Source organism: Rhinoraja longicauda, chromosome 31 (genome assembly GCF_053455715.1).
Source record: "Rhinoraja longicauda isolate Sanriku21f chromosome 31, sRhiLon1.1, whole genome shotgun sequence".
Taxonomy (NCBI): Eukaryota; Metazoa; Chordata; class Chondrichthyes; order Rajiformes; family Arhynchobatidae; genus Rhinoraja; species Rhinoraja longicauda.
The window spans coordinates 12280920-12298164 of NC_135983.1; the positions used below are offsets into that span (position 1 = coordinate 12280920).

General features: G+C 44.2%; 1 protein-coding gene across 1 annotated transcript in view; it reads left to right on the plus strand.

Annotated features, from left to right (window-relative positions):
- The window catches only part of cacna1ba (calcium channel, voltage-dependent, N type, alpha 1B subunit, a), a 542697-nt gene that overhangs the window by 450042 nt on the left and 75410 nt on the right, over positions 1-17245 (plus strand). The window contains exons 33-35 of the mRNA XM_078425960.1: positions 353-517; positions 3846-3956; positions 5265-5348. Of these exons, the coding sequence (XP_078282086.1) occupies positions 353-517; positions 3846-3956; positions 5265-5348 (360 nt within the window). The remainder of the gene's footprint in view (positions 1-352; positions 518-3845; positions 3957-5264; positions 5349-17245) is intronic.

Sequence of the window (17245 nt, forward strand, 5' to 3'; positions counted from 1 at the left end):
ATCCTGACAATGGGTGCTTCCTGTATAGAGTTTGCACGTTCCCCCTGTGACCATCGGGGTTTTGCCCGGATGCTCCGGTTTCCTCCACATTCCAAAGACTTAGGTATTTAATTTAATTGGCTTTGGTAAAAAGATTGTAAATAGTCTGTAGGATAATGCCTGTGCACGGAGATCGCTGCTCGGCATGGACCCGGTGGGCTGAAGGGTCTCTTTCCGTTCTGTGTGACCGTGACTCTGAGGGTTTGCACAAGTTCCACAGCTGAGTGTAATGCTCTTCCGCAAATGTTGCACATCTTTATTCCGACTAAATGGGTTTTTGTCTAATTCCGACCTATTGCTGATTTGATTCCAGAGAGCGTGCATTGATTTTGCTATAAGTGCCAGGCCGCTAACTCGGTACATGCCACAGAACAAGCAAACTTTTCAGTACAAGATGTGGAGATTTGTGGTCTCTCCGCCTTTTGAATATTTCATCATGGCCATGATTGCGCTCAATACCATCGTGCTGATGATGAAGGTGAGACGTGCCAGCCAGCGAACACTCCAAACTCCTGGGATAGCTCCCCTTTGCATTGGTCATCACATCTGATCCCTGAGATTTTACCTCTGCAATATTCAATGACAAAACCAGACCATTCTGTTTAAAGAAAAGTTGATCATATGTTCACATTTTATTTGGCGTTACTCACCCTGGAAGTCCACCTGAGGTGGAGTAGTGTTGCCAGCGGTTGCTCGACTGAACAACCCATTCCGCAGACCATTCACCCGTTCCCTCCTCAGCACCCCTTACATTAATGACACTGGTTCCAGCTTCCGATCCTCATGCCGTATTGCCTGATATAATTCTTCACTGCCAATCAGACAGTCCCATGTTCCCGGGGAACAATCCAGCCAATTCTAACTTTGAGCAAAAAAAGACACAAAATGCTGGAGTTACTCGGCGGGTCAGGCAGCATCTCTGGAAGACACTGATAGGTAACATTTCAGGTCGGGGCCCGAAATTTGAGCTCTAACTTTGATCAATCATGTAAGGTCAAAAGGAATAGGAGTAGAATTAGGCCACTCGGCCCATCAAGTCTGCTCCGCCATTCAATTATGGCTGATCTATCTCTCCCTCCTAACCCCATTCTCCTGCCTTCTCCCCATAACCTCTGACACCTGTACTGATCAAGAATCTATCTATCTCTGCCTTAAAAATATCCACTGATGGCCTCCACAGCCTTCTACAGCAAAGAATATCCACTGACTTGGCCTTCTGTGGCAAAGAATTCCACAGATTCGCCACCTTCTGACTAAAGAAATTTCTCCTCATCTCCTTCCCAAACGAACGTCCTTTAATTCTGAAGATATGACCTCTAGTCCTAGACTCTCCCACTAGTGGAAACATCCTCTCCACATCCACTCTATCCAAGCCTTTCACTATTCTGTATGAAGCCTTTCACTATTCTGTATGTTTCAATGAGGTCCCCCCTCATTCTTCAAAACTCCAGCGAGTACATGCCCAGTGCCAACAAATGCTCATCATAGGTTAACCTACTCATTCCTGGGATCATTCTTGTAAACCTCAACGTAAAACCAGTAAAATCCACCGTCAGATATTCCTCACATTTTTCATCGATTTCAACAGCAAAAGAAATTAGGAGGAAAGTGCGAGAGGTAGCTGAATCAATATAACCGTTTTAATTCCATCAGCCAGTCAGAATCAGATTTTTCTTGCAATCCTGTAAACTAATCATCAGTGAAGATGCTCCACGCAACTGGAAATGACCTCCTTTTTTTGAGCTGAAAATTTGTCATGCCCAATCACCAAAGACTCGTGCACCCGCTTATTAGTTCTGTCATTAATATGCATTTATACAGTTGAAATCTTAGAACCATTGTGCTGTAATAAGATTTCAGATTGCAAGTCAGTAATCTGATTCAGGAGTTGTCAGCAAGGGTGTGAAATAAGCTATTTATAACTGTCATTTGGACCTCAAATCAAAGTGAAATAATCTGTTATATTTCACAACGTGTCTGTTTAAATTGGTTGAGAGTTTTATTTAATTTCAAGCCATTTTGTCAACTGCACATCAACCATTGATGGATAACTTCATTTCACTGATGCATGTTCAAAATCGCATCGAAGCACTAATGATTTGTTGACTGTCATTCGTTGAGAGGAAATGTGTGGCTTATTAATTGCACATTGCATGGGCAGATTAATAAAAGTTCCTACTATTGTACACCAGGCTGCCTTGAAGAAACTAAAATGAAAAGAATAAATTAGCAATACAAAATTCTCACAATCCTCTCAGTGCAACAATTAGTTCTTTAAGAATAGATTTGGGATACCTGCTAAACATCGAATTGATTGCCATGTCAATCGCAAAATAATGAATTGTGAGCTATCAAATAAATAAAACATTGATACCCTTATCAATAATATTAAGCAATGAAAAATAGATTTGAATATCATGTTAACCCAATAAAAGTTGAAGCATTTGCATTGTATTATGAGCTATCTAAAAATGTCATCTATTTCTGCATAAGCCACATCCCATCTGCTCAAGTTTGGCATAAGTGCATTGAGAATGAAAAAGATAAATGATTAATTGCAGAAGGATAATGACACAAAAGAGGCAATTCATCTTATCGTGCCTGGTTGAAATAAAGCTTCCCAGCCCAACAGACTCAGTGCTGACTCAAGCATATGCCTAGCACACAATGCTGCAAAGCTTATGCGGAATATAGTGGCTGAAACAAAGGAAAAGGACAGATCTCCACACACTCAGCTCTTCTGCATCCCATCCATATTGACCAAGTTGGTATATTGGGCCAGTCCTATTTTCCTGTATTTGGCCCATAGACCTCTCAAACCTCCCTATCCATGTATCTGTCCAAATGTCTGTAATCTCATCATCTAGCACTTATTTCAGATTCTGCTCATTGTGGGTTTTCAAATGTGATGTACTGCCTTTTCAGTCAATGAATTCTTTTTTGCAATGTTATTCCAGTCCTTACACAATTCTCGTAAAAACTCCTTTGCATCCTGTCCAGTGCAGCTTCTCATCCTCTCCAGTGCAGCTTCTCATCCTCTCCAGTGCAGCTTCTCATCCTCTCCAGTGCAGCTTCTCATCCTCTCCAGTGCAGCTTCTCATCCTCTCCAGTGCAGCTTCTCATCTTCTCCAGTGCAGCTTCTCATCCTCTCCAGGCAGCTTCTCAAGCAGGGCTTGCCAGTTTTTGTTATTTCTGGTCAGCCGACTGCTTTACAAAGTCATCGGTAATGACTTCACGCGGACCATTATGAACAATGTGGTGTAAGAAAGAAGGACGCATTTGTGCGATCCATGTAACAAGAGAGCTGAGCAAAGTTGAACATCAGAAAATGAACCCACTTAATAGGTTGTTTTGTGCAGAAGGGTAATACTTAGTATTAAAACCCAAAGCTAAGAAAAGCAGCAGTTGGAATTTTGTGTGCATTTGTGGATGAATTAAACATCAGCGAATAATGCATTGATTGAAACAGTCAACTTGGTGCATGGGATAACTTCATCCAGTCCACAGGAATGGGGTGTCAATGACAAACACAAGGATTCTGTTCTGGGCCATTGAGTTATTTCATTTCTTGCATGCAACAATCTAACAGTCTGAAGAAGGGTCTCGACCCAAAACGTCACCCATTCCTTCTCTCCTGAGATGCTGCCTGACCCGCTGAGTTACTCCAGCATTTTGTGAATAAATACCTGCGATTTGTACCAGCATCTGCAATTATTTTCTTACACAATCTAACCTTATTGATTCTATTGTTCAAATTCTCCAACTGATTGAGACTAATTCCTGTTTTTTTTAAACTTTTAATACAGTTCTATAATGCTCCTGTTCCATATGACAGAATGCTGCTATACCTGAACATACTATTCACGTTTCTGTTCTCCATGGAGTGCGTGTTGAAGCTTATTGCCTTTGGTATTCTGGTACGTTATTTTGGACAGTTAAAACAAGTACAAGGTGTTTTCTCACTTAACAATTATGAAAGCTTTGCAACCATATTGATCCAAATAAGGAATGTTTTATTTACATCGGGTTTATCGAGTCGTAGAGTGTGAAAACAAGCCCTTTGGCTCAACTTGCCCACACCAACCAACATGCTCCATGTACACTAGTCCCACCTGCCAGCATTTGGCCCATATCTTTCTAAACACCCTATCCATGTACCTGTCCAACTGTCTTTTGAATGCTGTGATAGTACTTGCCTCAACGACCTCTTCTGGCAACTCGTTCCATATACCTACCATCCCAAAACAAGTTGTCCCTCAGGTTCCTATTAAATCTTTCCCCCTCACCGTAAACCTATGTCCTTGGGTTCTTGATTCTCCTACTGTAGGCAAAGGACTGTGGATTTATTCTATGTACCCTTCTCATGGTCTTATACACCTCTATAAGATCACCCCTCATCTTCCTGAGCTCCAGGGAATAAAGTCCTAGCCTGCTCAACTTCTCCCTCTAGCTCAAGCCCTCGAGTCCTGGCAACATCCTTGTAAATATTCACCGCTTTCCAGCTTGACAACATCTTTCTTATAACAGGGCGACCAAAACTGAACACGATACTCCAAATGTGGCCTGACCAATATCTTGTACAACTGTAACATAACCTCCCAACTTCCATACTCAACGCTCTGACTGATGAAGGCTCATGTGCCAAAAGCCTTATTGACCACCCTATCTACATATCCAGTGAAGAACTCAATTTTCTTAAAGATGTGCGTAAATTTGATTTGGTCAGTATTTGAATGTACACTGAGAGGTCAACACACGGCCATGTGGGTGCTCGCTGACAAATGAGTGCCTGAACCAAAGCCTCGATGGATTTGAAAAGTCAGGTTGACCCATTGCTTCATGAAATTGGAGGATCGCAGGCCCTGCCCCACTAACCTCTGCACATCTCCATTGTCATGCAGCATGGAAACTGCCGGTTTGGCACAAGTCAAACCATAAAACACACTGTTATAGTCTCTCTGTGTTACAGATACTGCCACTAGTGAGGCTGACCAACAGCAGCAGAGCCTGAGGGAGCCTATTGCTATAGGGTTGTCCCAGCATCAGTGGGTACTTGAGGCTATTTAACATCACGTCGCCATTATCACTTGGAAGCAAAACCAACACGGTTTCATAAATGGGGTCGCATCTGCACAAAGTGTCGGGTGGCTCTGTGTGATGCTAACAATGATGGACGTTTGTTCACTGACAATTGAATGGTGATTACCTCTGTATCTTTTCCATAGAATTACTTCCGTGATGCATGGAATGTGTTTGACTTTGTGACTGTACTGGGAAGTATAACTGATATTTTAGTCACTGAACTGGTGGTGAGTAATTTCTACAATTTCACACTCTGTTGCAATCTTCTCTGCCTCGCATCCATCTCCATGTCCCACCCATTCCCATTCCCATTGCTGATTCCATGAGCACCGAATGCACCTGGACAAATGGACTGTTGCAAAGGCTGCATTCCTGCTTCTTCAAATCACTATAGGCAACAGATTGGGAACCAACCTAGTGGGTAGAATGACAACAGCTTTCCCTTTGGCGAGCTGAGATTGCCATTTAATTTCTTCGCCAAGAGTCAGGATCTCAGATCCGTTTCAATGCTGGATTTGTGCCACAAAAGCACCAAGAATTTGGCTTCGGGTGGACTCGTTATCCACTTTGCTCAAAGGGAATCCACAAAGACCTCGTCCTCAGGAACTGTCCCATGGCTTGTTCAAGAGAGCTTGCCACTGTTTCAGGTTGATTCATGGAACACATCGGAAAAGGCCCTAGATGGCTTGATGCTGTTGAGGTCCTCACCCACAACGAGGCACTGCTCACCACGATTAAGTGGAATGTACCAAGCGCTGTAAAAATAAAATGCTTGAAATTGTCATTGCTGCTATTAGTGAACGAGCATTGAATATGCTTTTTGCAAGAGTCCTCACTTGAAAATGCAGAAGAATTCGATCGAATTTTTGTCAATCAACATTTTCAGTAGTAATTTCCAGCTTCGGTTTGTTAGTTGATGTTGTCCTTATTTGAAGGGGAAGGTTGTTTTCTTGCAGTTTGCCCAGGTTAAGTTTTATCTCAGTGGGTGTTGGCCTCTGGTCCACAGAGCTTGAATTTTGAATCAATAGTCCGTAGCCATGGCTTAGTTAGAACTACAATACATTTTGAAAATCATTGACACAACAGTTCCAATCGAAGGACTTGCATTTACCAATCTTGTCCTACTGCCAATCTGAAAACAATAGTTCACAGCTGAAGGCAATTGATAACGAACCATTTCCTGGGCTTGGACTCACCAGGGAGCTGCTTAACTGGTAACAGTGCAGTGTTTTGTCAGCATGTTTCCACAAAACAGATCGATATTTGTTGGCATAATTTGCTTTCGGTCTGACTGCCAGTTGGGAGCTGTCCAGAAGCTCCAGCCAAGTCCCAGTCTGTACTTGGTGAGTACTGAATGCCCGAGTCTCTGAAGAAGAGGCCTCAGTGTGGAGTGGCAGCGCTGGAAACCCGATTACATGGAAGGGTGAAGAGCAAGTATTTCCCACCCTGGTTGTCGACCTTGTGTGCACCTAGGTACCTGCATCACACAGGATGTGCAGTTTAAAAAGAGCGCCAAAAGGAAGCTAGTAGTCAATTTGAAAAGTCCGGGAGCAGAGCAAGGACGCCCGTTGGCTGAGCAGAAAAGTAAGTGCTAATTTAAGTGAGAAGTCAGGTAAATTGGACAATCAGGCAATTTAATTGGTGATATAAGCAAGACTTGCAAAAGGGTGCAGCCCAGTGAGGGAAGTGCGAGTCTTTGGCTGAGGTGAGGAGGATACAATTGTTTTAAGCCAGAGCTGGTTATAGGCACAAGGTGATGGCGGAAAAGTTGGTGCAGTGTGTTTCCTGCAGGATGTGGGAAGACAGGGACGTCGCTGGAGCTTCTGGGAGCTACACCTGCAAGAACTGTGTCCAGGTGCAGCTCCTGAAGGGACGTGTGGTGGAGTTGGAGAGGCAGTTGGATGACCTCAGGGCCATCCGGGAATGCGAGAGTTTCCTCGACAGGACCTATTGTGAGGCTGTCACGCCAAGGGTCCAGGACGAGCGAAGGTGGGAGACTGTTTCAGGGGGGAGTGGACGTGGACGTGGACTACAGGAGACCCCAGTGGCTGTGCCTACTGCAAATAGGTATACCCTCTTGGGAACTGTCGGGGCAGAAGATGTTTCCAGTCCGAGTGGCGGACCTGTTGGCAAGGATACTCGACAGGGGAGACCGAAGTCTGGAAGAGCCGTAGTGGTCGGTGACTCCATAGTCCGAGGGATGGACAGAAGATTCTGTGGCAGCAGGAGGGACTTGAGGATGGTCTGTTGCCTCCATGGTGCCAGGGTTCAACACATCACGGACCGGCTTCAGAAAATCCTGGTGAGGGAAGGCGATCAACCTGAAGTCGTTGTGCACGTGGGCACGAATGACGTCGGGCGGAAGAGGAAGGAGGTGCTACAGCGGGAGTTTAGAGAGTTGGGAAAAACACTGAGAAGTAGGACGTCGAAGGTGGTTATCTCTGGACTGCTACCGGTACCTCGTGCTGGTGAGGCCAGGAACAGAGAGATAGAGGGTATGAATTTATGGCTGAGGGACTGGTGCAGAGAGCAGGGATTTAGATTTCTGGACCACTGGGATCTCTTCTGGGCTAGGGGTGACTTGTACAAAAGGGACGGGTTGCATCTTAACAGCAGGGGGACAAACATTCTGGCAGGGAGGTTTGCTAGTGTGACACCTGTGGCTTTAAACTAAGTAGTGGGGGGGAGGGGTTAACAAATTGTGAATATGAAGATGAGGTAAAAGGGAATACAGGAGATATTGCAAAAGACTCTCGGAAGAATGGGAACAGAAGTTCTAGAGGGGAAAAGAAATTAAGGGCAGGGCCAATTGTGAACGATGTGAGAGGGGAGGTAAATACAGAAGTTAAAGTGTTGTACTTAAATGCGCGTAGTATAAAAAATAAAGTGGATGAGCTTGAGGCTCAGTTAGTCATGGGCAAGTATGATGTTGTAGGGATCACTGAGACATGGCTACAAGAGGACCAGGGCTGGGAACTGAATATTCAGGGGTACACAACGTATAGAAAAGACAGACAGGTGGGCAGAGGGGGTGGGGTTGCTCTGATGGTAAGGAATGATATTCATTCCCTTGCAAGGGGTGACATAGAATCAGGAGATGTTGAATCAGTATGGATAGAAATGAGAAATTGTAAGGGTAAAAAGACCCTAATGGGAGTTATCTATAGGCCCCCAAACAGTAGCCTCAACATAGGGTGCAAGTTGAATCAGGAGATAAAATTGGCGTGTCAAAAATGTAATGCTACGGTGGTTATGGGAGATTTCAACATGCAGGTAGACTGGGAAAATCAGGTTGGAAATGGACCCCAGGAAAGAGAGTTTGTAGAGTGCCTTCGAGATGGATTCTTAGAACAGCTTGTACTGGAGCCTACCAGGGAGAAGGCAATTCTGGATTTAGTGTTGTGTAATGATCCTGATCTGATAAGGGGACTAGAGGTAAAAGAGCCATTAGGATGCAGTGATCACAACATGATAAGTTTTACTCTGCAAATGGAAAGGCAGAAGGGAAAATCGGAAGTGTCGGTATTACAGTATAGCAAAGGGGATTACAGAGGCATGAGGCAGGAGCTGGCCAAAATTGATTGGAAGGAGGCCCTAGCAGGGAAGACGGTAGAACAGCAATGGCAGGTATTCCTGGGAATAATGCAGAGGTTGCAGGATCAATTTATTCCAAAGAGGTAGAAAGACTCTAAGGGGAGTAAGAGACACCTGTGGCTGACGAGGGAAGTCAGGGACAGCATAAAAATTAAGGAGAGGAAGTATAACATAGCAAAGAAGAGTGGGAAGACAGGGGATTGGGACTCTTTTAAAGAGCAACAAAAGTTAACTAAAAAGGCAATACGGGGAGAAAAGATGAGGTACGAGGGTAAACTAGCCAATAATATAAAGGAGGATAGCAAAAGTTTTTTTAGGTACGTGAAGAGGAAAAAAATAGTCAAGGCAAATGTGGGTCCCTTGAAGACAGAAGCAGGGGAATTTATTATGGGGAACAAAGAAATGGCAGACGAGTTAAACCGTTACTTTGGATCTGTCTTCACTGAGGAAGATACACACAATCTCCCAAATGTTCTAGGGGCCGGAGAACCTAGGGTGATGGAGGAACTGAAGGAAATCCACATTAGGCAGGAAATGGTTTTGGGTAGACTGATGGGACTGAAGGCTGATAAATCCCCAGGGCCTGATGGTCTGCATCCCAGAGTACTTAAGGAGGTGGCTCTAGAAATAGTGGAAGCATTGGAGATCATTTTTCAATGTTCTATAGATTCAGGATCAGTTCCTGTGGATTGGAGGATAGCAAATGTTATCCCACTTTTTAAGAAAGGAGGGAGAGAGAAAACGGGTAATTATAGACCAGTTAGTCTGACATCAGTGGTGGGGAAGATGCTGGAGTCAATTATAAAAGACGAAATTGCTGAGCATTTGGATAGCAGTAACGGGATCATTCCGAGTCAGCATGGATTTACGAAGGGGAAATCATGCTTGACAAATCTACTGGAATTTTTTGAGGATGTAACTAGGAAAATTGACAAGGGAGAGTCAGTGGATGTGGTGTACCTCGACTTTCAGAAAGCCTTCGACAAGGTCCCACATAGGAGATTAGTGGGCAAAATTAGGGCACATGGTATTGGGGGTAGGGTACTGACATGGATAGAAAATTGGTTGACAGACAGAAAGCAAAGAGTGGGGATAAATGGGTCCCTTTCGGAATGGCAGGCAGTGACCAGTGGGGTACCGCAAGGTTCGGTGCTGGGACCCCAGCTATTTACGATATACATTAATGACTTAGACGAAGGGATTAAAAGTACCATTAGCAAATTTGCAGATGATACTAAGTTGGGGGGTAGTGTGAATTGTGAGGAAGATGCAATAAGGCTGCAGGGTGACTTGGACAGGTTGTGTGAGTGGGCGGATACATGGCAGATGCAGTTTAATGTAGATAAGTGTGAGGTTATTCACTTTGGAAGCAAGAATAGAAAGTCAGATTATTATCTGAATGGTGTCAAGTTAGGAGGAGGGGGAGTTCAACGAGATCTGGGTGTCCTAGTGCATCAGTCAATGAAAGGAAGCATGCAGGTACAGCAGGCAGTGAAGAAAGCCAATGGAATGTTGGCCTTCGTAACAAGAGGAGTTGAGTATAGGAGCAAAGAGGTCCTTCTACAGTTGTACCGGGCCCTGGTGAGACCGCACCTGGAGTACTGTGTGCAGTTTTGGTCTCCAAATTTGAGGAAGGATATTCTTGCTATGGAGGGCGTGCAGCGTAGGTTCACTAGGTTAATTCCCGGAATGGCGGGACTGTCGTATGTTGAAAGGCTGGAGCGATTGGGCTTGTATACACTGGAATTTAGAAGGATGAGGGGGGATCTTATTGAAACATATAAGATAATTAGGGGATTGGACACATTAGAGGCAGATAACATGTTCCCAATGTTGGGGGAGTCCAGAACAAGGGGCCACAGTTTAAGAATAAGGGGTAGGCCATTTAGAACGGAGATGAGGAAGAACTTTTTCAGTCAGAGGGTGGTGAAGGTGTGGAATTCTCTGCCTCAGAAGGCAGTGGAGGCCAGTTCGTTGGATGCTTTCAAGAGAGAGCTGGATAGAGCTCTTAAGGATAGCGGAGTGAGGGGGTATGGGGAGAAGGCAGGAACGGGGTACTGATTGAGAGTGATCAGCCATGATCGCATTGAATGGCGGTGCTGGCTCGAAGGGCTGAATGGCCTACTCCTGCACCTATTGTCTATTGTCTATTGTCTATTGACCTGCCTGTAATTTTAATTGTTAACTTTTTGGAGATACCGTCACAAAAAACCACCGTCGGTGATAATAATCACGTCATTTATTTACAGAGCCAGGGAGACATCCCCACGTCACCATGTGTCGCAAAGGTGTATAAGTTGCGAGGTTAATTGAATGCTGAAACTGCCCCAAATGCATAGGTGACTGGTAGACTATAGGGATTGTTGACTGGAGAATAGGCAAGAAGGGAAAAATACTTTGGGATGGGATTTCTTTGTGAGACAGAACAGACGCCATTGGGTCAAAATGGACTCCTACGTGGGAAGGAAAGATGGAAAAGCCAAAACTGTTGAAAAAAGCAATTGGCAACTGAGAGAGAGAGAGAGGTGCTTTAAGTTCTGCTTGGCACCCCTCATCTTCACATTTTGACTCATTTTTTTGTTCTTGATTTGCATTGCCACTTGTCCTTTCTTGTCGTTTAACAAGTCAAAATTGCTGACGTTAATCTGAAGGCATCTTTATTTTAAGCGAGGTAAAATCAACATATGCCAAATCATTGTGCAGAGTTCACTTGAATATTACTGAAACTATTTTTTGCATGTTCTGGACCAAAGTAGGTGGTCCATCAGGTGACACAGCTACCTGTTATATGTGCTGCTCCAATCATTAATGTTTGATATGGTTCACTAACATGACTCTTGAAGTTAAAGTATTTCCTGATTTTGTTTATTGCATCCAACCTACATGGAAACTGTGTTGTTTATTAATCGGAAGTAAATGATAAACAATACATTTATATTCATGAAATCAAAAGCACATTTATTCTAATGTTTGTTGGTACGTTTCTTTTGGAGCCACAATTCTCAATGCAATTACGCTGAATAATCATTTATTACTGACAATTAGTTGGATACGGATTGAAATTAGATGATCTTATTTCGTTATCCCTTACATTAAGAGCCACTTTGTAATGAGGATTACTTTGGGCATTTAAAAAAAATTAAAACAATTCCCATCCTTTTGGGAAAGCATTTGCAAGAGGAGAGATGCAGATTATTAGTGTGGGCAGGGCAGGCAAGATCGCCTCCAATTTGCCATTGATCATGATCAACAGTGATCATGCTATTTGACTCTGGCAGCATCACAGTCAAAGCAAATTTAATATCAATGGCCCGAGGACTGGACTTTGGTCATTGTAAGTAAAACACACGGTGCTGGAGTAAATCAGCGGGTCAGGCAGCATCTGGAGGACAGGGATAGGTAACGTTTTGGGCCGTGACCCTTCTTCAGACTGATTGTAGTAGTGAGGGGAAAGCTGCAAAAGAGGTGGGGCTGGGACAAAGCCCGACAAGTGAAAGGTGGATACAGGTGAGGGGGAAGAGGGGGGAGGGTTGGTTGGCAGATGGATGACCAAAAGCTCGAGATGAAAAGGAGACAAAAGAATGTCAGATACGGAGAGGAGGGGTGAAACGTAAAGCTAGATTGGGGGGGAATGTAGGTAGAAGGGGATGGGGTAGAGGCTGGAGGCAAGGGAAGATGGGCGGATGAAAAAGGGGGTGAGATAGTGGGAAAAGTGGGTGGGACTGGGATGGGTGGGGACAGGAAAGAGAGGGGAAGTGGTGGGGGAATTGGAGAATTCAATGTTGAAACCGTTGAGCTTGTCAAGGGTTTCCACCTTCCCACTCTCATTTGAAATTCATCAGGACACAAATTCTGCCGAGTGAGCAAGCTATGTTTAGAGGGGCTCATGCCAGGGACAGAGCTTCGCTGGGAGAAAGGCAGATTGACAAATGGAGTCAGAGAGCTTTCTTGTTTTCCACTCATCGTCAAACTGGAAGTTGTTGACTTCTCTGCCCTGTTCCTGAGCAGCCCAGCCCAGCCCGGCCCAGCCCGGCCGATCCCAGCCCAGCCCTGCCCAGCCCGGCCCAGTCCGGCCGTTGAACGATATTTCCCGTCCGCAACAGTGCACTGCCAAATAAATGTACACTTTAATACTTGTAAAGTAAAATAGATTACTCAAAGATTGCCCTGGTTGTAATCAGGGTTCGTGATTTAATGTGCCCTCAGCGCAGTAACATCTTTGCCTGGATAAAAAGTGTAATGAGGAGTCTTGTACTTCAATAAAAAAATAAATCATTTTATTGATGTGCTTGAACTTTTTAAATTGTTAAAAAACTTAATATGATTTTCAGACCTACGAGCTTTATGCATTGTGATTATTCAACCATAAAATTGCCATTCATCCTCGGATGTTGCCATAGTTGAATAAAAATTGTTGCTCCTTTAATTTGCTATTGATTTCATCCTGGTAACTCACACATATGTCCACCTTCTGATTTTTTTACGAGGTTGTGTCTTTAGCACGGCATTAAAGGTCATGAGCTCAAACACTAATTAATGTGCTGGATGGTGATACGACGCGCGTGACATTGTGCTTTGTTTTACCAGGTTTAGTTTTGTTCATCTGATTTCTCACCTCCTCTTGTTTTTGTTCTTACTTTCTCCAACGGTCTGCTGAATCACGCCATCCAATCAACACACAAACGAAAACCATGTATCCGTCTGTCTGTGTTCTGCACCTGCTGCTCATATCCACACAAAACAAAAATCTTTCTTTGCATATTGCCAACATCAATCACCCATGAACAACATCAACATGTAGCAACTGGTTGGTTTCATCGATTTATGAAATCTTTTGATTGCAACTGCTTTGCTCTATAATTTGCCATTCTTTTTGACTTGGTGCTAACAAAAAGAAGTGAAGATTGTTCGCTTTGTTGCCATGTTCTGAGGTGCAAGAGTGCAAGTGGCATCCATTTTAGCAGTTCCAACCTTGCAAGCATACTGACCAGTTTCAGAGCATTTGGTTAGTGGAGACTTTGAGCTGTTCCCTGAAACCTCCTACTTTAATTTCAATAAAAATGGGAGTAAAAAAAACCCAAAGACAAAGAGTGTCAGAAAGAGAAATGGACAAATGTATTTGCCTTGCAACAGACCTTCTCACTGATTGTAGCAAATAATTCACTTTCAAGTGATCAGATTAGTGATTTGAATTAACCTTTGGATTTTGTATGAACTTTAGATCATTTTTAACTAGGTAATTGGGTTGATTTTATTTCAGAAAACATTGTGTTGCAGGAGGTACAGAGTGTGTTGCTGATTTAGAGGTGGCCCATTCATTAACTTTTGCAGTTTAACTGACTGCCCTGCCTGAACTGCTCACTTCAATTCATCTCACTCATATTCATCTTCCTGAATAGTTCTCCAGTTGGTATTTATTCATACTAGCTCCTGAGAGAATTGCTCCAGAGAAACACTGGGAAAATTCAAATGAGATTAGGTGCTTCAGATTTGGCCTGATCATCTCTTACAACGGAAAGGAGGATTTGGAGAAGTTGCAACTTTTTATCAACTTAATTCAGAGCAGATAAATTCACAACTCGTGTCAGAAATACCGATCAATTAAAACAGTGGCACAGTGGTGGAGCTGCTGTCTCACAGTGCCAGAGGTACGGGTTTGATCCTTACTACAGTTGCTCTCTGTGCAGAGTTGTACGTTCTCCCTGTTACTGCGTTTATTTTCTCCTGCTGCTCCGGTTTCCTTCCACATTCCAAAAATGTGTGAGTTTGTAGGTTAATTGGCTTCTGTAAATTGCCCCGAGTGTGGAGGAGATAGAACTAGTCATAGAGTCAAAGAGTGAAACAGTGTGGAAACAGGCCCTTCGGCCCAACTTGCCCACACCAGCGAACAAGTCCCAGCTACACTAGTCCCACCTGCCTGTGCTTGGTCCATATCCCTCCAAACCTGTCCTATCCATGTACCTGTCTAACTGTTTCTTAAATGATGGGATAGTCTCAACCTCAACTACCTCCTCTGGCAGCTTGTTCCATATTCCCACTACCCTATGTGTGAACATGTTACCCCTCAGATTCCTATTAAATCTTTTCCCTTCACCTTGAACCTATGTCCTCTGGTCCTCGGTTCCCCTACACTGGGCAAGAGACTCTGTTAATCTACCTGATCTATTCCTCTCATGATTTTATACACCTCTACAAGATCATCCCTCATCCTTCTACGCTCCAAGGAATAGAGACCCAGCCTGCTCAACCTCTCCCAGTAGCTCACACCCCCTAGTCCTAGCAACATCCTTGTAAATATTTTCTGAACCCTTTCAAGCTTGACAATATCTTTCCTATAACATGGTGCCCAGAACTGAACACAATACCCTAAATGCAGTCTCACCAACGTCTTATACAAAGGCAACATGACCTCACAACTTCTATACTCAATTCTCTGACTGATGAAGGTCGATGTGCCAAAAGCCTTTTTGACCACCTTATCTACCTGCGACTCAACCTTCAAGGAAGCATGCACCTGCACTCCGAGTGCATGGGTAGTGTATGGGTAATCGATGGGTAGTGTATGGGTCATAGTGCATGAGTAATCAGAGGTTGGCATGGACTTGGTGGGCCGAAGGGCAGGTTTCCATGCTGTATCCCAAAACTAAAGAACAAGTCTCAGCCTGAGCGGCAGAGCCCTGGTGGCGTGTTTAAATGTCAAACAGAACTAAAATAGATGCCAAGTCTAAAGCAGGACTGTGAGGAAGCAGCCTGTGGACCTCTCATGTAACCGAGGGTTTACTAAGGCACAACTGCTTGCCTGGAGACGAGCAATATCTTCAAATAATGTTTCCTAAATCATGTTTCTCTCAAATGTCTTGGAGTTATACAGCATGGAATCGGTCCCTTCAGCCCACATGTCCATCCTCAGGGCATTCATCCTTGAGCAGCACAAATGAGGTCCAAGCTTTGAATGGGAGATCAGAACGCATCAGGTGTGTGGTGTTTCCAGTGGTTCCATCTCCCAGCCACTCAACCACTGGCCCAAGGTGTATGAGGGCAACACAGTGTATGAGGGCCACTGGCAGAGCCCCAGAGGCCCTGGTTTGATCCCGACATCCAGTGTTGTCTGTGTGGCTTTTGAAAGTTCTCCCTGTGACTGCGTGGATTTCCTCCGGATTCCCCATACAACCCAAGGATATGCGATTCGGAAAGTTAATTGGCCTTTGGAAATTGCCCCCCAGTGCAAATGGCTGGTAGCGACTGGCAGGGAGTTGATGGGGATACGGGGGGAATGAAATGGGATTATTCTAGGATTAGTATAAATAGGTGGCTGATGGGCTCGGTGGGCTGGGGCCTGTTTCCCTGCTACATTACTCCATGACATTGGAGCTAAAATGCAATAGACGGCTGCAAGTGAACAGCATGACTGGATAGTTGGACTAACGTTAAGATCAGAAAGTTCTTGGAGTGTTCTTCATTCCTCACCCTCACAACATGTTCCATCTCATGAGGCAATTTTAGCCTCAACTTTGAGAGGCAGGAATGAGGCCCAGGCTTTGAATGTGTGAGAGAGAGAGAGAGGCACACAACATTCTGAAGTAACTTAGTGGGTCAGGCACCATCTCTGGAGAAAAGTAATAGGTGACGTATCGGGTCTGAACCCGTCAGAATGAGAACCCTTCTTGAATGAGTGATCAGACGTGATGTGTTCTTCAGTGGTTCCATCTCAAGGCGTACAGGAACTGCAACTAGTAGAGCTGTTGTCCCATGGCTCCAGAGCTATTGCTTCAATCCTCAGGAGGCAGTTTTAGCCTGAACTTTCACTGGCCATTAACGCATCCAATTAGGCACAAAAAAAAAGAATGAGCCGACTTTTCAGAAATTCTGCAGGCATTTCCTCGGGCAACAAAAGGATGTAAAATCGGATACCTGTCTCAATCCAATAACGAGGGGACCATTTCCCCAAAGGGGCCGGGGGCTCTGTGTGGGGACGGACTATAATTACATGGATCCAATTGCCTGCGGTGGAGCAAGTGATGATTAGGGAACTCCTGTCCCAAGCCGACAGACAATTGTCCCCAAGCTCTGACATGGTCTACCTCAATCAGACATACCATCTGGGTCACTCATCTGAAAATGTTATTTTATTTTGGGATTGACAGTTTTCTTGTCACCAACGGATCAACACATTTGACATTTACTGAAATGAACATTGATTTAGCTGTTGCCATTAGATGCCCTTTTTATTCCGGTCACAGATTTCTTCTGAAAGTATAATTATATTTCAAATTCCCCAATGTAAATGCAGAGAGCTATTTTCCTGCTCGAACTTACAACATTAAATTGTATTTTCCTGTGATCTTCCATTTCACCCCTTGCCGATAAATGAACTGAAGGGTTCCAATCTCCCATTCGGCAGTTGACAAAGACACGCCATACTTGGCACTTTGCACAGCCTCCTTTCCCCGAATCTCTGCAAATCCTCTCCAACAAAATTCCCCCGTCCATCCATGGCAGGACCCAACCCAAACCAACTAACAATTGCGAA